Below are 21791 nucleotides of genomic sequence, written 5' to 3'. Positions count from 1 at the left end.
AAACTTTGCATTTCAAGACTATGACTTCTGAAAGCTTTGTGTACAAAACACAAAAGATATATTACACATTATGCCTTTCTGGTTTTTTAATTTAATTAATACACTATACGCCTCTGAAAAGAATTAAATAAATCAACATAAATGCAACAGGTTTTCCCAAACGACTGGATGCAAATTGCTGGAAAATACTGTTCTGCAAATTTGAAAGCATACTTCCCCTTTTATTTCAGTTTTGTATTTCTGTGCACTTTCCACACTACACATTACTATTTTTCCTCTGATACTACTATTTGAAGATGTGTGCTGTCACCACATAAAGCAGACTAGAGAAGCCAAGAAACTGTGTCATCAGAAATATGAAAATGATAGTACATGAAGTTTTACCAAGTGTTAATATTCCGTCTCCATCAGAACATTATTCCAACAAGGTTTCACAGAAAGTCAGGTTAAGGTCTCTGTATAAATTCACAATTAAATATTTGAATTAAGAGTTGAGATATATATTTCTCAAAATAGCTAAATGAGAAATGCAAAGCTGAGGGGTTTTTGTTTGGTTGTTTTTTAAAAGAAAATTATTTCCCAAAACAATACAGGAAGACTAAACACTGCCTTAAAATCCTGGAGATTTATTTAAATTTTTCTGAACACAGTTTTCTACTTTAAAAATGAAGTCAATAATATTCACACTGCCTGATTAACAATACAACATGCTCAAATGAACAAAAAGCAACATGAACATATATATTTTGCATAACTAAAATAAGGCATGCCAAATGCAGCTCTTATTTATTTTAATTATATTAACTTAATGTGTTGAAGTTCTTGTCACAGCACTTTGTTTCTATTAATTAATATGAAGGATTTGTCACAGTCCAACTTCAATCATCTTTAAATGAAAACTAATCACAATTACTAATGGCAATTGATTTCTGTCTTGCCAGGAGTGACAAACTCATTATGATTCCAAGAAACATTAAGCCTACTTATATTAGTGGCATTCACAAACACCATGCACTTCGCACAAAAATTTTCCAACATAAGGGATCTCAGTTGTTTCCATGCTGGCTTTATATAAAATAATATATATTAAAAAAAAAAAAGTAAAGCAAAACAACTGCTGAATATAAGCATTCTTCTCCATGAGATACAGAAATTTGTATGATCATCTGCATTATGCTATGGTTTCTATTCTGAATCTCAGTTTAAAATGTTTACAATTAAAAACTAATTACACCTCATGCACCCTACAAAAGAAAAATGCTCTATTGTATATATAAAAGAAAAATACTCTATTGTATATATAAATAACAACATATTAACATTATAAAAAATACCTCAGTTGATCACAAATAGCCAACAGAAAACAGGATAACTATAAACAGTTCTAATCTGTATACATGAATGCAAAAGTGTGCTGGGATTGCATCAGTCTAAGCGGCAAATTAAAAGATATATTCACAGCTTTTAAGTTTACAAATTTACATCAATTACTATAGCAGTTTGCAGGACAATGTCACATGAGAACAGGATCTTATAAACCACTAATCAAGGAGAGAGACAGCATTATAGTGTGTGTATTTATGGGTACAAATATGATTATTTACTCTCACATAAATATAAGACATAATGTTTTTAAATCAATCACCAATTTTAGCTGTAACATTACCAGTTCCCTTAGCACCACAACTCATAGTAGTCTAACAAGCAAGTCAGTTCTCTCTTTATTTTGAAAAGAAGAAAATACATGTAATTCCAAAAACATAACAAAGCTTAAATGTATTTAAAACCTTCAGCCAATTAGATTTCCAATTCTGCTGTTTTAATAACTGTGAAATGAACGGATATAAGGTGTCTCAAACACACACCTGCCATTACTGAGTTTTGGTTCATGTTTCTCCTGAAGCAACTGCAGCATCCAGTCTGGGAAGGTGAAATATTCACGAAGAAGAGAAATTGACTCTAAGTGATAGCACATATTAAAGTCAATCACTTCCAGTGCTTTCATCTGGTTTTAATCAAACAGTCAACAACCCCACAGCAAAATTCAACAAGACCCTCTACACTCAAATACTTGCCCCATCATCTTTCTGCTTCCATGGAAATTACCAAGTATTTGCTGATAACACGGAAATCGCCCTTCACAGAAATCAAAGTAAGGCAAATAGACAATCTATGCACCAAAAAAAAAAATTAAAAAATTAAAAAATCAGGACAGTGCGATTTCAAGTAGACTGAAAGAAGTCTGTGCATAACATCTACCTCCTGGCCTCAAAGTTCCTCTCTGAATGTACAAACTGACAACAAAATTCACAGCTGTCTTACAGACACTATGTGGAGATGCATAGAGACTTCCAAACACAGCTTCAGGAGCTTGTCAGATCCAAAACTCTTACCCTCCTAACGGACGTCTCAGTCTTCAGCTGAAACAGGGAAAAAATTCAGCCTTCCTGTCATTAGATGCGCTGTGAGCATCTTCCCAATTTTTGGAAATTTTTACTTTGTTTAGGATCTAAAGCACTTACTGGGTAACAGAGGCAGGTAATATCTGCTTAGGCAATCAGGAAGGAAAGATTTAACACATACTCAAGCAGAACCAACATTTACCAACATCCAGCTAACATTCCCGAGCTAATTTTTTCCACATTGTAGTCTACGTACATATATTTAAAGATCTATAACTCATAAATCACATAAGAAGTTATTAGGATAACAGGGATATTCAATTCTACATGAATTCAACATGACATAAAGGCAAGCCATCCATACCATGAGTGATAAGTGGATCAAGAAAGCACCAGTGTCACCCTGGGTTTTTGAGATTTCTAGAAAGGCCTTCTGATATTGACATTTTTGTAAAGAACTTTCCCACACACTTTTCTGTAAACAACTTATAGTTTACATTCTTGTGGAAACGGACACTGTTGATGGACTGTTGGTTAAGCCAGTGTCTGTGGAGAGGTGGCACTGTCACCCTCCAATCCACTGTCACCTTTGTAAAACTATAAATTATGGAGTCAGAGAATAAACGCCCTCTTTTTCCTTCTCACCTGGAGAGCGGTGCGTGTGTGCGTTCTTTCGTGTCCTACAGCGACACACCAGTTCTTCAAATCTGTCTTCTGGGACATTAAGCTCTTAAACCCAGCTGCAGTAGGCAATCTACATTACCTAAAGATACCACTAGAGCTAACTCCATGATCATCATAACATAACCCGGCAGCCCAAGAACAGGACTTGTCATGGCAGTACAAAGAATAGTGGCATGGCATATGCTTGAAGATTTAACTCTCTTGGACATCTTGGACCTCTATTGCTATGCATACAGACAGCAAGTAAGGGACTAGAGGCATCAGCTGGGACATGATCTGACAGTACATCAGGTGCTCTGCAGAAATCTCTATGATTTATCATTACTCTGGGGTAAACATGAAAGTGTTACCCTTCTTTTACTGAAAAATAGTAACATAGTTAACAACTTTTCCTAAGGGAAAGATGACACAAAATTTGAATCTAAAGTGAGAAAAAGTAATTGTCTCTGCCATAGCAATCGTTTCTTTAAAAGTTTCAGATTATTTTTTAAAAAAGTTTTAAAAGAATAAACATGCTGATCTTCAAAGGAATTTGTATCTAACAATTAGCAACAAAAATCCACACCTTTTTGACTTTATTAACCAAAAAAATATATATTCCCATAAGGATATTTAATGCAACAAGCAAGCATGTGCTAATTTCTACTAAGGACTGATCTAACATCAAGAATCTTTTTGTATGAATTTCTAAATGTGATAGCATTGTTACCAAAAGTTAATAAAACCAAGAGTTTTCACTGCTAGTGCTTTTGAATGACCATTTGTGTTTTCATTGTACATTAGAGTAAATTGCTATCTCCAGAGACACTAAAATTGTCTTAATGTTTGAAGCCCTTACCACACAAGTCATTGATTTCTCTATTCTCAAAAGAAAAGCATTCAGAAAGAATGATTTTTATTGGTATTTACATTACATTGTTTGCCAACCTTTTATTAAGACTGGATGAAAATAATATGTTATCTATAGTCACTTCCATATCTATTCCATGAAATAAAAAGAGCAATTTTTTCTATCCATGACTGTCTGCCTTTCCAACTGGAACACTAACCCTATATCCAACAGTTTAGATAACAGGTCCTCCTGTCTAACGTAGTGCCACTTCATTGTTATTCTGGCTTGCACACAAAAGCACATTCTGGACCATTACTGTACTGCTAAACTATTACTTAGAGCACAGAAAAAACTCCTCACTAAATCAGTCTCATGAAAGCACTCAAGTGTACCACATTTCTGTGAAAAAGCACTGTACTTGCCTCCTGTATTTTTATCTTCCTCCCCCTGAGCACAACCCCTACTTTGACCCTTCTCTTTTATATATACTCATTTTACATGTAATTTAAACTGGCAAAATGCCAGTTTTGATCTGACATTGCTGTGCACTCACAGGGGTTTATTACACTGAACAATTTATCACTTTGTTGCAAAATTATCATAAATTAGAAAAAAGAAGCTTTAACAGATTTTATCATACACTTGCTTCTCCAGCTGAAGATTTAAGATATTGCAGTTTGTGTTTTTTGTTTTTCAAAACCACACAACCTTGTTCATTTCCAGCTTCAGTGCAACTATATTAGTTACTCTCATATTCAGAGTGCTCCTTCACACTTGACAGGAATGACTAAATGACTACTCCTCTGGCCCATTGATCTTCTGAAATTGTCACTTTGCAGTACCAGCAGCCAATTCAGAATCCTGAAGCTTAGCCATCACTAATGCCAGGAGAATTGCCAGAGTTATCTGAAGTGCTTCAGAGCTGCTGTCTCTGGAGCTGCCTCACTTGACGTGAACATAAAGACATTCAAACACAAATACTTAGTACCACAAGTTTTCATTTGACAGTCAAAATACTACACCTCAGCTGGAAAGAGCATCACATATAAATGAACAGATCAAATCACAAGGCATAACATAAAACAACTCATTACCAAACAGCACTAATGTAGACAGAAAGCCAAAAAAGCTAACATCTGAAAGAGAAGAAACACAGGCCCTTTAGCAACAAATTTTTAAGTTCTTCTCTCTTCAACAGAGAGAACAAGGATGTACCTCATATGTTGTACTGTATTCTATATAAATTATACAGATACCTAAATAGTGTGTATAATACATTATACATAATATCTCTCAGGATAAGGATATCTCTTCAGGATAGCCTTACACTACATAGGTATCTAATGTATATAATACATTAGATACATGTATATATCTAATGCTTATAATACATTAGATACCTATGTAGCGTAAGGATATTCTGAGAGAGTCCGTGTCCAGCATTAATAGATTTCTGAGTGATCAGTTCAAGTACCACACAACTGATTTTAAACCACTGAAACAGAGCACTTGCACTTGAAATGTAGTTACATACTTTTGACACAACAATTATCATTCTGTGTTAAAAATAAAACAACACCCTGTTTCAGAGCTTTAGGAGACATACACTTGAAGTTCAAACTAATGTTGCTTTCAGCTTGTCGAGCCCAAGAGATGGGACCAGGCAACTTTTGAGGATTTGCCACAAGTACTATATTCAGTCAGCAATGTCCATTTGCCAGACGCCTGGTAAAGAGAAACAGTTGAAGTTTAGGCACTAGTTCAGAACTGGAGTCACCAAGGATTTCCAATTTCTGCTACAAGTTTCCTGTATAATATTCAAGAAGCCATGGGAGGCAGATGGGAATGAAATCAGAGATTAATATGCACAAATTAAAATATTTAGACTCCCATTACAACGGAGATTGTTTCTCCTGAATGCCCCTTAATTCTTAAAGCCTCTCCTTAAGCTAATTCAGCTGACCCACTAGCAGGGGTTCAATGCAGAGGTCTAAGCTTAGGCCTCTGTATCCAAGACAACTACACGCAGACACCAGAAGACCCAAGCTCTTCTGGATCGGAGGTTGGAAGCCAAGAAAGAAACATTATTGTATCTCAAGTGGCAATGTAGAACACAAAGTGTGTAGGTGTTCTGCACAATCAATGAAGCTCAGACACATCGGCAACTTTATCCTGCATTGAAAAGTGTAACTTGGAAAGCAGAAAAACAAACTGATAAAACTTTTAATAATTTTCTTCATTCATTAAATTTCAAGGCATTACATGATGAAGAAACTTGACCTGTGTGACTTATGTGAATCCCTTCAGAACATGTGACATTTCTATTCATGGACTAAAATGATCACATGAAATTTATGATTAACAATGGTCTACAAAGCTTAGAACAAATCTGAATAGATGTTTTCCCCTATAAATGTAAGAATTTACTTTTAAAAACATAATCTTGAAAAAATACTACTGTATTAAGGTCAATATTAAATAAAAACTAAATATTAAATAAATAATGAACTCCAAACATGAAGCTAGCAGACACAGCAAATGGTAAAGATCAGAAACGATAAAAGAAACTAAAAGAGATATTAGGGATTACTGGTTTCAAGTTACCAGCTCAGCTATGGGCTGGCAACTCAAGAATGCTACAGAGTAATCTCCAGTCACATGCACAAAACACATGCTTTAGTGCAAGCTGCCTAAGTATGACAACATACAATTTACAGAGCATTGTTTCTCTATTTCAAAAGAATGCTTAAAGTATTAGTTAAGTGAATACCCATTATAAAAAACAAACAAACACCTCTAGTTTTCATCCTTTTAATGTTGTGAAGACCTGAAAATAAAGCAACCTGGAAAGTCCAGTGTAAGTTGAATTCCCTGTGGGCTATAGTGTCAGAATTACTTAAACTATTTTATTCAAAAAATAAAGTAGGAAATGCAAAAACTTGGTTAGTCCTACAGAAAATGGTCTATGTCTTCTTTCCTAGGTTCATTTGGCTCATCCTTTTACCACTAAAGTAGCATGAATGCAGAGCACACAAACTATTCAATGCTAGAAGTACATCAAGTGACTCAGATGCTCATATCACAAGACAGCTCAGCATGTAATTTTCTTTCTTAGCCTTCTGCAATATGTCCACCGCATTATATTCAACAAAATTTCTGAAATATTATTACCATTACAGAACAAACAGCTACCAAATATTCACACGTTTTAACTGTTCCTTCCAGTTGGATTAGGAGTCCTAATTATCACTTTGACATTATATACTAAATTAACTGATCTGTATCTTTTTAATGAGTGTTTACCTTTTACAATACATCCTCATGTTTAGTTTCACACAGCTACCCAATGACATCAGAGGTTCTCTAAAAAGGATAAGCTTCCCAATTGCATTAGCTTTAAAATGTGTTTGGCATGTAATTCCTAAGCAAGAATGATTTAACCCAGGGGACTGAACTGTCATGTATGTCAATCAATGCAAACAAGACTGGACTCCAAAGGAAGAAATGTAGAATAATGCTTGTCTTCACACAACACAACACAGCCTCTCAGTAAGGGCAAATCCTATCTCTTGCCTCAGGCTAGTCCACACCACATCTACTGTAATTAAATAATTTAAAGTTTGCTTTGTCCAGAAGTCACTCAAACCCTACCTTTTTAACTTTTGCCCTATGAGCTTTGTAAGGCTATTTGCCTGCAAGAAGAGTTACTTGTAAAAGAAGAAAAAATAAGATTGCAAAATTGGATTCTGTTCTATTTCCCAGATACAACAAATTACAATACAGTTTCAAAAAGATGTCTATGTGCCAAAGGCGTACAAGTCAATAAATAGCTAAGTAAGAGCAATGCTGCTCCTTCAAACAAGGATCAGGTAAAGAAACGGCACAGTGAGGCTACCAAAAGCTCTCTTCCAGGAGACTCAAGAGAGCACTTCTACTGACCAAAATATTCAAAACTAATTCTGTGATGCTCTTCCAGTAGAGGCAAGTCAAACACAGCTTCTTTTCCAGCCCTATTACAGCAACAAACACCCTAAAACATACAGGCACCTGCATCCCATTACACAACTGCCAAGAAAAGGGCATGCCCTGGCCCAGGCCAAGCTGATCCTGCAAGGGATGATGCAGTAGTCCCTGTCTGTCCCAACACTGCCAGCCCTCTGCCTTCCCCTCTCCTACCAGAACAGATGCACCTGAAGCTGTGCAGGGAGCTGGATAAGTGTTATTTTTGGTGGTATTTTTTTTAACTCACTTTGCTTTTACTGTGGTTTAAAAGTAAAGAAAAAACCTGAGACAACACAGAGACTACAAGCCTACAAGCAAGCTGTGACTGTTTGATTGGATCTGTGTAAACAACAAAGATTTACATACAACTGGAATTCAGGCTGCAATAAACTTTTGGGTACACTTAATTCTCATTTTAACTCCATTACTTCTGCCAATTTAAAATATTTTCCCCTTGTATTTCTAAGTTTTTTAATGCAGTGGAATTATCTAACCATATCAGATGGAGTTTACTGAGCAGTATTTTCATTCTGTAATAAGAAACAGCAGGTAAACCTATTTAGGACACTAAACCATTTTCAAATCGGTGATAAGAGAAAATTCTTACTCCAGTTCACTAAGGAGAGCACCACCAGCTTTCCACAAATGTACCACACAATACCAAAACTCCAGTCACTAGCAGGTCGAAACAGTTTATAAGGCTCTGTGTGTGCAGTACGCAATTCAGTGCAGCATAAACAGCATTGCAATACTCTCTAGTACAGAGCAAACCTCAGAGCCCACTGTATTAAAAATTACATGTTAATGATAAAGTAGTATTGTTTTCTAGGAGAAACACCAGATTATTTGAGATAACATCAACAGCACTGATGCCTGTACCAAAAAGTCTTTCATCCTCTGTAATTTCAAGCTCCAAAAGACAGCGTTTTATTTACACTTCCCTGAGAGCTTCTATCCCATCCACGGCTGGCATCTACTTTTCTAACTGAGCATCAGAAACACATCATGAAAATACAAACAAGCTTTTTCAGCAATGTCACTATTTGCATGTCTGCCAGTATAAACAGGTTTGGCATATCAGAGACATGATCACCATATCACTTCTTGGTCATAGTGTACAGCATTCATGCCTAGTACACTTCTGTAGTCAGTACTGATCTGAGGAAGTAGCAAACATAAAAAAAATCTAGCAACAAAGAGAAATGGGCTTCAACTGTAATAATAACTGGTATTCCCTATATCCTTAAGAAAAATAAGTCTGTTATGTTATTTAAACCCCAAACATTGTCAGCAATACAATTCCAGGTTCTTTCTGCAGCTCCTATTTTAAAGCCTTAAATGGCATAACCTAGGAAAATCATACTTGGATATTATTTGTTAACATAGAGCACAGACAACATACGGATACTTTGGAGCCAACATCCTGTTATTTCTCAGTTAAAAGCCCTAAGGGGAAGGAAGTTGGCCATATTTGTGCCCCAAGTTTAACACTGGGAGTAAGTCAGTAATTTCAACATTTTTTAACAGATAATGGAAGTCAGCAAAAACCTCAGACTCTACAGCTGTAAGTTACTGGACTTACAACTACACTATTTTCACATAAACGTGACCTGCTGAGAAAACCTTACAGACTCAGAGTAAAAGAAAAAATGAAATTAAAGTCCTCAAAACATCAAAGAGATCATGTTCCATTTTCAATAAGGTTTCATTAAGAACTCACTTCTACTTCCTAATTTGAGGATAAGATCTAGATTCCATGGTTGGTTGTCCCCTTCTCTTCTGCATACAAACCCCACCCTCACCCTCCTCCAAAAGAACTCCAGTAAACTTCTTCAGCTGTGTCACTTACATGCCTGTTCAGAGAATCATTTAATATTGTTTTGGTGTCTCTGAACCTAAGAGATACTGCATAATTTTGTAATAACATATGCCTTATAAAGGGGTTTAAAGAGTGTAAACTAAACCCCTTTTAATAGAACAAGCTCTATTTTTCTGATCATACAACTGGTCTAAATCCTTACAGTATTGGTTAAAGAATTTACTCAGGTTAATCATCCGAGCAACAGGCAGAACTGAGAAGTACATTACTACTTTTATCACAGCAAACCCATCAGCTAAATTCACTTTGTACAATTTTAATACTACTAATATAAAAACAAAACAACAAAACCAGAACAGAGAATTCATTTTAGAAGTGGCTGAAGATAACAACTGTGAGCAAAATCTTTGACTATGTCAGACACTAGAAAGATTATGAGAAGCAGTTTACCTTTATAAAGTACCTATCAAATCTATCAACTATGATATACATCTCATAACTATTAAATTGGGACTAGGAGTTTTTCAATAGTTTTATCCCAGTATGGTAAGCTCATTAAGTGACGCGAAAGCATACACATCAACTGCAATACAAACTCATAAATTACAATTCATGTGGGAGAGTTTAGTTACACTGAGTGTTAAAAAGTGAGCTCATAAGTAGTATGAATTTGTTTTTAAAAGCCAGTATTTAAACATGGTTTAAAAAAAACGTTGCTGTTTCAAGTCATTAAGAAGACTATGCCATTCCTCTGATCATTCTAATCAAATCTAATCACGATTTGACAAAAAGTATGCAATTAAAATATCTCTTTAAGCAGCTGAGATTTGACAAAAAAAGAGGACACCCATTTTCTTTAAAACTAGAACAAAAAAAGGGCTTCCAGAAGGAAGTAAGATCATTTCCTGCAACTGTATCATACATCCTACTGTAAGACTATTTTCACCTCAGAGTCTCTGTAAGAGCACACAACTCCCAGCAGAAAGTCCCACCTCCTTATAAACATCTTCCAGTACTATTCCAATAAACCTATCCAAATCCCAAACAATTGTGATTAAGTTTGTTAAGTGCATTTAATGAAGAAAGCTATACAAATTGCTGTCAATTTAAAGCAAACAGCACAAAGGTTGAGCTTACACAAGAATTTGATAAACGTGCTGAACAAGTATGAAGTACATGCAGTAGTTACTATAATATTCAGCCATGGCAAACTTAATGAAGCATTACTAAAAATACTAGCTTATGGACGACACTGCCCAACTCTTTTGTAGATCTCAAGGAAAATAAATATTAACACAGTGGGGAAACTTGTTCAGAGACTAAACAAGAGTCAGACAGTAATCCACAGAAGGGAGTGCAAGCAGCGCTCCCACCTCCCTCCAAACACACAAATTTCTGTTCCACTGACTGCAGCTTTTTCTTATTTACATGTGACCACACGCTATTCATCAGGACTGATCACAGCTTTCTCTCCTTTTCTGTAACCACATAAAATTTCACAAACACACCAGCATTCCTCTGCAAACTAAAATAGTACACAACATGCTCTGCTACAGTGTGTCACTTCATGTCTTTCAAAACATGCAGTCATTAGCTTCAATTCAGCTGTTAAAGTGTATATTACTTCGTACAACATTAAATATTACATCATTTAATTGGAACTTAAGTCACATAACACATGCAATGCCTTTCTTACATGCTTCTGGGTCTGCATCTTGATCTGACTTAATTGTTTAATATTTTTCCTCCCGCTATTTCATAGAAAACTTTTTTAAAAGGCAAGCAGCCAACTGCTGATAGGGAAAAAATTAAACTGATTGTATAAAAACAACGGAAAAACATATGGTTAAAAAGTATATTTGAAGTTAGCAAGAAAAATTCGGATTCCTCTTCAATTAAAATAATCCTGCTCACCGAGATTACTGAGGTCTCAGGCAGCACAGCATAAACTCAGGTTTCAAAAGCAAAATACACAGTCCTACTGTAACGAGTATATTAAAGGGTTTCTTAAGAAGAGAGAAAAAAAAAGTAACCCAAACTTCTGTGTCTCCCAAGCTTCCTCGGTTGTGCCCACACCATTGGGAAGGCACACAACCCCAAAACGACGCGGCAGCGATGACGAGCGACTGTCAGAGCTCGCACCGGCAGTCACGGGTGTGCAATGGTGAGAAATAAGGCACGCCGGCCCGGGCACCACAGCCTTCGAGAGAGGGGCAGGGACAGACCCGAGGGGAGACCTGCGGGGCCTCTGGCTCCCACCGCGGCCGCAGGGCCGGCCGGGGCTGAGCACGGCCCTCCTCGGCCGCAGCCGGCCCGGCGGGCTCCCCGCTCGCTCGGGGCGGCCAAGCCCCAGCGCCGAGCTCGCCTTCGGCGAGTTTCGCTCGCTCTGTGGCGCCAAGACAGCCAAGACGAACTTAGTGTTTTCCCCCCAGGGCGCCGAGGGGCCGCCCCCGCTTCGCCCGTCAACAGACGGCGTGTCCGCCTGCCCCGCGCCCCGAGGGGCACAGCCCGGCCCACGGCCCCCGCCTCGGCAGCGCACTGACAACAACAGCCACCGAACACGCGACAGGCACAACCACGGCTGGGCACCGCCACATCTGGGCACAGCCACGGCTGGGCACCGCCACATCTGGGCACAACCCGCGGCCGTGGAGGCCGGGGCTCACCGGGAACGGCACCGGGCTGGGGGTACCGGAGGACGGGCTCGCCGGCAGCTCCGCTCCGGCCCGGCCCGGCCCCGGGGCCATGGAGGCCCCTCCGGAACGGCGTCCACCGCCCGGCTCAGCCCAGCATGGCCCGGCTTGATTCGGCTCAGCGCCACTCACCTCCTTGACGGGGGGGAATTTTTTCCGGCACTCCAGGCTCAGGGCCCGCAGGTCCCCCTGCATGTTTTCCAGCAGCTTCTTCACGGCTTCGGGGCTGCTGGTCCCGGCCATGGCGCCGCCGGGCCGGCCCCGGGCCGGGCGCTGTTCCGAGCGGGCAGGGGCAGCGCCTGTCGCTCCGCGGCCCCGGCCGACACGTCTGCGCCCCGCACCGGAACCCTCCGGCCCCGGCCGCGTCCCCTCCCCGTACCGCGTCCCCCCCGCTCCCACAATCCCGGGCGCCGGCAGCTTCCGCACACACGGCCGGGGGCGGGGAGAGCGGAGGCCGCCGGCAGGGAGGGAGGGACGGACGGACGGACGGAGGGAGGTGCCCCCGGACCCGTCCTGCCGGGCTGGGCCGGGCGCGGCCCTGGGAGCAGGGCTCTTTCCCTGCTGCGGGTCCTTTCCCCGCAGTGTCACTGGGTCGGCGTGAAGGGGCAGGAGAGGCGCTGGGACACGGGCCGAGGTGGGGGGAGCTGCCGTGGGTAGGGGACAGACTGCGGCGTTCGCCAAGGGTCACTGAGGAAGGAGGTGGCGAAGCTCTTTGGGCTTCAGCAGCCGCCAGCCCGAGCAGCTGTAGGGGTCGGTCCCCTCTGGCCAAGTCCGGCTGTCAGGAGCGTTTGATTTAAAAAAGCAGAAAATGAGGTATACTGTTTTCCTTTTGAATCCTGAAGTTCTTGCTTTCTTTCCAATGCGAGCGAGTGTGCACTGAAACAGATTGCACGGAGAGTTTGCGGAGTCTCCCTCGCTGGAGTTTCAAGAACCGTCTGGATACAATTCTATGCAATGTGTTCTGGGGTGACCCTGCCTGAGCACGGAGATTGGACGAGGTGACCCAAAGTGGTGCCTTCCAGCCTTGCCCGTTATTCTGTAATTCTTCAGCAGGAGTGAAGCTTTGTGCCCTCCTCGGCCCGAGTGCGTACTCAGCGCTCCGTGGTCTCCTCTAAGCAAAGCGAGGGCGAACCTTTCATTGAGAAGCTTTAAGATAAATACATGCAGTGAAAAAAACGAGGGCATGTGAAATGGTTGCGTCCCTGGTACCTTCCGTGTCACCAGCAGTGTCCCTCAGAATTCCATACCAGCAATTTTTAACCCATTTCTAAAGCTGGCTCCTGAACAGCTAGGACACACTCTTCAGTATCTGTTGCTTGTAGTAATGCCGGGGAGCTTAGGCCTGATGGTTGCCTGGGAGCTTCCTTCTGGAGGATACCATTCATCATTCACCATAACAATAACACTTCACAGAGATTTGGGTCTCTCCAATAATAATGTTTCCATATTCTTGGTACTGCAAATGCTGTACTGTGCTGACTGCCTACATGTTATGCAGCATGGTTCTGTTCTCTATCTAGAAACTCAGGGAGTTGGGAAACATCCGTGAGCTTTGACATGCGGTAGTTTTCCAACCTGGGCGTGTTGAAAGAGATATTATGAAGAAGCCAAAAAAAGGACAAATTTTGACTGCCATTCGATTTTTAAAAATTTAAGTAACAGCTTTCCTTCAGATTTTCCTGAAAGTGTTCGGTCTTAGACAATGTTCTAATATTTTGGGGTTTTTGTCTCGTAATGAAAAAGTAAAAATATTTCATAAATTTGAGCATCCCTACTTGTATGTTGGGTTCATTTACTGGGAGAACCATTGCAAATGATATAGTAAACAGGCTCCCACTGGCACAGCATTGACTGTACATGTGTGCATAAATCTTTAGGGGTGCTTTCTGAAGCAAAGAGGGCAGACTTGTTTTGTAAGTAATTTGTCATTTTAAGATCTTTATTTTTTTATTGTTTTCAATAAACTGGCTGTTAGCTTGGCAGAACTGGATACATGGATGTGAGTTTTTAAAACTCTGTGTAATGCTGCAATTGAATTAGACAGTCAAGCTTTATGTGCCTTCAGACAAGGAATTAGGGTTTGACCCCTCTGTCCAGTAAAACCAAACATGATTCTATGACATTGTTATACTTTCAAAGTACATTGGTTTGCTTATTCTCAAAAGCTTTGATTTTTCTATGCTTACTTAAAAAAAAAACAAAACAACAAAAGAACAAGACTATTCTCTTCAGTAGAACAATTTATGTGCTTAACCAATAAACATTTTCCTAAGGATTTTCCCATTTTAGTGCATCTGTTCTGGGCTTCAGGCCTCATGCAATTCACAGGCCAGTCCAAATACCTTAATAAGAAACATGGATGGTTAGCTAGAAGAATTAATTAATTAATTGTTGACTATGCACATGTATTTCTTAGGTAAGCTTTAATGATTGTTCAATTTTTTCCACAGATTTACTGTATAGTAAGCCATGGACACATTGCTATTCCCTGAATCTACTTGTCTGCTTGTTTGCACATTTGATATCACTTATATTGATCATACATATCTTTTCAACTACTAGCTTAGACATTCAGTCTGCTCAGCATTGCCAGCCAAATACTGCCAAATTGTTCATGAGTTTGGAAATGAATCTTAGAGTTTGTAGAATTCTTACAGTTGGAGAATTTAAAACGCTTTGGGGTCTGCTGAATACCAGAACTGGGAACATGTGCCTGAATCTCAGATGTGTCTCTTAAATAACAAGGTCATCTTTCTCACCATTTTGATGTATGCCTTTTGTAAATGCAGAGATTTATCAGTTAATCTAAATCAGTTAAACTGTTTAAACTAGCCAGGATCCTTTTAAGTGACACTGATTTGATTGTGAATCTGACTTCTGCAGTTGCATTTCATTGCAATAGATTCTCTTGCAGGCAGTCCTAACCCTCAGCACAAGTGCTTGCCAGTCTTTTGTACACTTCAATACCCTGGTTACAATTCAAGTCACTTTTGATTCAGAAGGTGGTGCAGCATATGTGGACATCTCTGAGGGCACATTTTTGACCAGCAAGTTAAGAATGCCAGTTAGCTGTTAGGCTGACTTAATTGGGAATAGTACGTTTGCCTTTTTCTCAGGCACATCTCTGAGCTTTTAAGCTATCTTTGTATTGCACTGCAATTATTATGTTCTGGTTTGCTTTGTTTTTAAATTATATGTTTTTTTGTGATGGGCAGTGGGTGATTGAAATAATTCCCTGTAGCTTTATGGCCCTAATTAGGAACAAAAATGCTCATGAGACCTATTGTGACTCATTAAGTTACGTCATGTTCATTCCAAATGATGCACATCAGTCCTTTTAATTGGATTAAACATGGGATAGCATTCAACTGTATTAATTTCAGGTGTTTAGTCCTAGTTATAGCCCATCCTGGTAGATGTATGCAGATGCAGGCTTTGTATATGAGAACAGGGTTCTGTCATCATGCTTACAGACGCAAAACTATCAGATTTCATTCACTGTGGCAATGAATTGGTTTCATCGCTACGGGAAGAGTTGTGAGTTCACTCTGAGTTCACTTTACCTACCTTCCTGTATAGTTCTGTAGGTCGTGACAGTACTAAACTAACTTCAGGAGATGAAAAAACAATTGTGTGGGAAAGTAAAGGTGTTTGCAGACGTCTCTGGTGATTTTTTTGTCCTGCAGAGTTAAGAATCACAATGGAGAAAATTTTGTCTCAGATTGAACACAGATACTGACATCAAAAGACAAAGTTAAATTTTAAATTAAAGAGCAGTGAAAGATGGATTAATACCAAATACGTCCTGCAGCCTTTTATAAAAACTATGCATTGTATTGGTCTGTGTAAGCACAAAGAAGCTCTTTACTATGTGAACACTTCAGTAGCTCCTTAAATTACAGACCAAAGAAGTGGGCCAAGAGAGTACTTGTTGTGACACAAATGGGTTAAAAGAAGTAATAAACTTCCCCCTAGTATATGGTATTCTTCAGGGGTGTTTTACGGAATAGAAACAAAGTCCTTGTTCCTTTAGGATGTGGCTGTGCAAGGAAGTTAGGTCCACCAGGAGACTGAAAAGTGTTTTCCCGTGCAAACTCCTCATTAATTTAGGCTATGTTCCTTTCTGCATAGGCATGAGCGTATGTTTACATGTTAGTACCCATTTTGTTTGTATGCTTACATTTAATACACATTTTATTTCATTTTATCAACTGAAAAAGGAATTCCGCCTGCTCTCTGGGTTCATCCTCCTTGCCATTAGCAAACCACTGGTAATTATGTCACGTTTTGTTTTAGGTCACTCACAGTAGTGTTAAGCAGCAATGCCCAAAATGTCTGACCTATGATGTGTACTAGGTACTCAGCAGTGATTTCCTGTTGAGTGCAGAACTCCTGGGCCCACACACAAATCTCTTGACCAGAGGCTTAGATGCTTCCAAGACTCTCATGTAAAGCTGCTTTTCCAAATTTTCCTGCTTGAATCTTGTCCAAACAGATTGTCAAAGCAGTGGGAGTTTCTTTTGTTGTTGTTTTTTTTTTAATTGGCCCTTTGTGTGCTGGTAATTGAATCAGCTGAACCTGGTAACACCTTTTGTGAGAAAGACCTGCTGTCCAATGCCTGAATTAATTTTTTGCTGTGTTAGAGCTGGCAATGTAACAACAGACCAATAGGGACATGGTAATGACAAAATTTTATCAGCATCTTCCATGCCATTCGTACTTTCCAGTTCACACAGAAAGTATGTGGCTGGCCTGGGAAACAAATATTACACTGTGCTTTAAACTGAATTTGTTTTTCATTCCCTTACACAAGTAACAGAATTAATATCTGTTATCTGTGACTTCCCTGCATGATGTGTAATGCAGCCCATTCATGATACATTTTTTTTCTGTCGAGCGTAGAAAAAAGAGAAACAGCGGTGGAGATGCTACTTGACTTACATAGAAAAACCCAACGCTGACCATCCTTACCACCTTAACAATCTGTCTCCTCACACCAGTGCTGGTGTGCTCTTGGCTACCTGCTGGCTAGAGCATAGGAAATTCCAGGTCTGAATACTCACTGTTCCACCTGAGAGCCAAGCCCTGGAGCAATTGAACAGATCATTAAGTGGGATGTAAAACTTGTTCAGCCAGTCCAAAACCTTATTTCCCTTTGACAGCATAGTCATCAGTAGATTCCTACGGCTGTTTATTTCTAAGGGCCTTGCTTCCCTGCTTCAGTTGTAACTAACTAAACCATACTATGATCTAAGAACATTTGATAAACAATTGAATGATAAAATTAGAAGTTAACATGTACTAAGTATTGATAGATTCTTTACCAAATGGCTCTACTCCTGACCCACTCAGCCACACTTTGTCATGGGTGATACAAATGTCTGGTGGGCTTGAATGTCTTAGTTTGTTGGAGGCAAGGTCACAGAAAGCCAGAACCAGTCTTGCCAACAGTAGAATTTCAAAGAAACTGACATTTCATTGTCCTGTGATGAGCAGCTGAGGGAGCTGGGGTTCTTTAGCCTGGAGGAGGCTCAGGGATCACTCACTTTCTACAACTGCCTGAAAGGAGGTTTTAGCCAGGTGGGGGTCAGCCTCTTCTCCCAGGCAGGATGACAGGATGAGAGGACATAGTCTTAAGTTGTGCCAGGGGAGGTTTAGGTTGGACATCAGGAAGAATTTCTTCACAAGAAAGGGTGATTAGACATTGGAATGGGCTGCCCAGAGAGGTGATGCAGTCACTGTCCCTGGAGGTGTTTAGGGGAAGACTGGACATGGCATTTAATGCCATGATCTAGTTTATGTGGTGCTGTTCAATTAGAGGTCTTTTCCAATCTAATTGATTCTGTGATTCCTTTCCCCCCCCCCCTTCAGGACATTTCAAACCTTCCTTTGTAAACTAGTTCCTAAAAATTATTAGGATCTCAGTTCCCCATCCTTATAATGTGCTGGAATCACCTCTAGACTGTTTCTACTGGTTTACCATTATCTTTCACCAAGAAGTTAAATCCATTGCTAGAAACCAAATTTATTTTTGTTTATCTCTGCAAGACAAACCACCACTATCAAAGATTTTAATTTCTGGTTGCCTGTTGATGACTTTTGCAGTAGTTGCTTTTTTTAATCATAGGACACTGCTCCCTTTTGAAATCCTTTACCACCTCCTTAGTAGTATCCTACAGCTACTTTCTCATTACATTTGTCTTTTCTATTCATGCAGTATAGGCTTGTCCATACTCTAGGCTTGTCTTTGTGCGATTCATTGTTTTTACATACATTCACAGTTCTGCACTGTTTCTTCCTCTCTGATATTACAGAAACAATGTGCATCATAAAAATGAGCTTCCTAAATTACAATTTCTGACTGACCGTGATATAAACCAAACAGAATTTCAAAGATTACATAAAGGATAACCTAATACTTCCCATATTAAGTAGTACTACAGCCTTCTTTGATTTATCTTTTAATCTGCACTGCCTCAGCTCAAAAATATTATATAAATAGCTAAGGTTAAATTTTCTGAAGACATCTGCTAAGACATTATTTCCTATACCTAAAATCAATATGTTATTTGTATTTGCTTGTACTAGATATAAATGATACAGAATCAGTAATTACTGTTCCTTGTGTTTGCAGACTTTCATCTCAGGCAAAAGACACATTTATACAATACCCAGAGCATAATATATATTTTAGAACGTTGACAGATGTTGAAAACAAGCATAGCGTATCTGAAATCTTTCCAGACAGCATTCATTGTGTTCTGGAAAATGCCTTTATGCCTCCAGAGCTGGTTACAGACCTCTTACCAATTGCACCATATGTAGGTTTTATTTTCATTTTTAAGGAATTACTAATTTTCAACAGGGGGATGTCTGAATGGGTCATTGTGTTTTAACAGAAATTGTTCTGGAGAGGCAAGGATGCTCCTCCGGAATGGAAAAGAAAGAAGGAAAAGGGAGATGTATATTTTGGTATAGGCTGTAATGAGGGGAAAGTGTTACTTGGAGGAATTATAATAAATCAAAGGTCTTTTTCATGATTTAAGCCCAGCTGGAAACTAAGCCCCACACAGGCACTCATCTTCCTCACCCCTCTAGTGAGAGAGAAAAAAGAGTGAGATCCTGAGCTAAGAACAGCTTACTGGAAACAGCAATGAGATAAGAAAATTAACAGTATCAGACACACTATTAATAACAAAAGTATATAAAAAGGAGGGTGATTCACATACAAAAAATGTATAACTGAGCTATGTTGCTGTAGGACATGAAAGAACACAGGTGCACACCGCTGCTCTCAAGGTGAAGAGAAAAAAAAGGGAAGTTTATTTTCTGACTCCAATATTTATAGTTTTCCAAAAGTGACAGTGGATTGGAGGGTGACAGTACCACCTCTCCAATGACACTGGACAAACCAACAGTCCGTCAAATTTCTTCTCTTCCATAAAAGAATGCAAAACAATGAGTTATTTACAGAAAGTATGTGAGAAAGTTCTCTACAAGAACATCAACATCAGAAGGCTTAGAAGATCTTAAAAAATCAGGGTGACAGAACTACCCACCCTGGTGCTGTGCAGCTCCAAGACAAAAAAATTGTCCCTCCACCCTTCCTCATGCCCTATTTTCCCCCCAAGCCCAAAATAATGGAAAACAATGGTAGAGAAACTCTCTGGTCAGGACAATTGTTACCCCACTTCTCCCTGGAAAAAGGAATGCCTGCCCTGTCCCAGGAAACAAGAGCCCTCTCCCTGCCCCTGGCCATGATGTAAGATAATAGCACAGTGACTTGGCCATGCACACATGGCTCCAGGCTCCATCCCTCATGTCCTTGGCCGGAACCAGGACAGTCTAACAGAGAGGTTTGGAGTGGCTTCATAAGCTTAAGTTGGAAGCCATGGTGAAAGAAGGAAAGAAAAGTCATACCATTCAGTATGCTGAAGAAGAGCATGGGTTTTATTCCCTGTTAATGAATTATAACACTAGTGCGTAAAGGCCTTCTCTCAAACCATGGTGAGCTCAGAGCAAATACGTATGTATTCAGGCTTCCACTCAAAACTTCTAAGTGATTTTTAATGGGTACAGTTAGGTCTAAAGAGGGAGGAACATTCCTCTCAAAAGAACAGGATGTTTATGGATTCAAAGATCTCAAAGCTGGGGCAGGTGGCTCAGATGACCCAGAAGGGGAAGGGCCCTTGCACCTCTCAGCTGGCTCCCTCTGTAGCCCAGGGAAGGCATGTAGCCCAGAGTTAATGGAACAATCGCTTGCCTCTGCTGGTTATTCTGCCAGTGTCTTCCTTCTCCTTTTAAAAAAATGGCATAAAAGACACTGACCTCTGTTTTCAGATTGTCCTGTTCCAGTTTTGAATCACTAGTTCTTTGAATGTTTCCCTACACTCCAAGATTCCCTGCATAGAGTTAAGTCCCCCCTCATAAGGTGTTGCATGCAAATTGAGGCACCTAGGAGTATATTTCTAAGAAAGTAACTTTCCTTCTCCCCGTCTGTTAGTGCAAATGTATTTTCTCTGGGGTTGTAACTTATTTTCTATAATGTGTCCCAGGTTACAATCCAAACTTTGAAGAGGTAGGAACTCAAATAGTGTATTTTCACAGGCTCCTTACTGGAGACCCAGAAAGATTAAGCCAATTTCTCATTTCTGTTTATGTATCCAAGGACTAGTTCTTGTGCTACTGTTTCAGTGCTGAATTGCTTGTTCACTGGGGCTTCAGAGGATATAGAGGTATTTACTGCTTTCCACATGCTGTAGACATGATCTGAATATTTTGCACACTGAATAAAAACATTAAGACCAAGTGCCACCAACTTCTTCAACAACATCTCTATTCCACAATGACTTCCTAATGGAAATTATTTTGACATTGTTGGTCGTTTCCTAAACTTTGTGTTGGATGATACTGTGTAACATTCATGTTTTGATGACAGTATTGTGATACTTGAAGTGACAATTAAGTGCCAAGTACCGTCATAATTTAGGTATGTCTGTATTATCAACTGTCTTTTTCAGTTACTGCCCTGACAAATAACAAAATTTACCTTTTATTAAACCATATAGACTGAGGTGAAATCCTTATCAATAGAGAGTCCTGTATTAATGTTGCATAATTTGGCCCAGGATGACTATTAATACTACCTGGCATATAGCACCTCAGTTCATTCCCTAAATAAATTTGTCACATTTAGACTATTCTGGCTTTCCATATTATTCCAAGATGTAATTTCAGTACAACAGGTCTCTCTGCTTGCCTCAGGAGAACATGATGCCAGTAAAGCATGCAATCTTAGAACTAGAGAACTGGAACTGTTTTCACAATGTTTACCCCCCAGGGAAAGAGAACTAAAAAAA

At 39.6% G+C, this 21791-nt stretch overlaps 1 protein-coding gene across 3 annotated transcripts in view; it reads right to left on the bottom strand.

Annotated features, from left to right (window-relative positions):
- MON2 (MON2 homolog, regulator of endosome-to-Golgi trafficking) overlaps positions 1-12801 on the bottom strand; it is a 68277-nt gene extending 55476 nt beyond the window's left edge. For all 3 annotated transcript variants that reach the window (XM_084206936.1, XM_084206934.1, XM_084206935.1), the window contains exon 1: positions 12565-12801. In XM_084206936.1, the coding sequence (XP_084063062.1) occupies positions 12565-12675 (111 nt within the window). In that variant the 5' untranslated portion in view covers positions 12676-12801. The remainder of the gene's footprint in view (positions 1-12564) is intronic.
- Between the last annotated feature and the right edge of the window lie 8990 nt (positions 12802-21791).

Source organism: Fringilla coelebs (assembly GCF_963513975.1).
Source record: "Fringilla coelebs genome assembly, chromosome: 5".
Classification (NCBI taxonomy): Eukaryota; Metazoa; Chordata; class Aves; order Passeriformes; family Fringillidae; genus Fringilla; species Fringilla coelebs.
The sequence above is the reverse complement of the archived record's forward strand: the minus strand, read 5'-3'. Positions and strand labels throughout refer to the sequence as shown.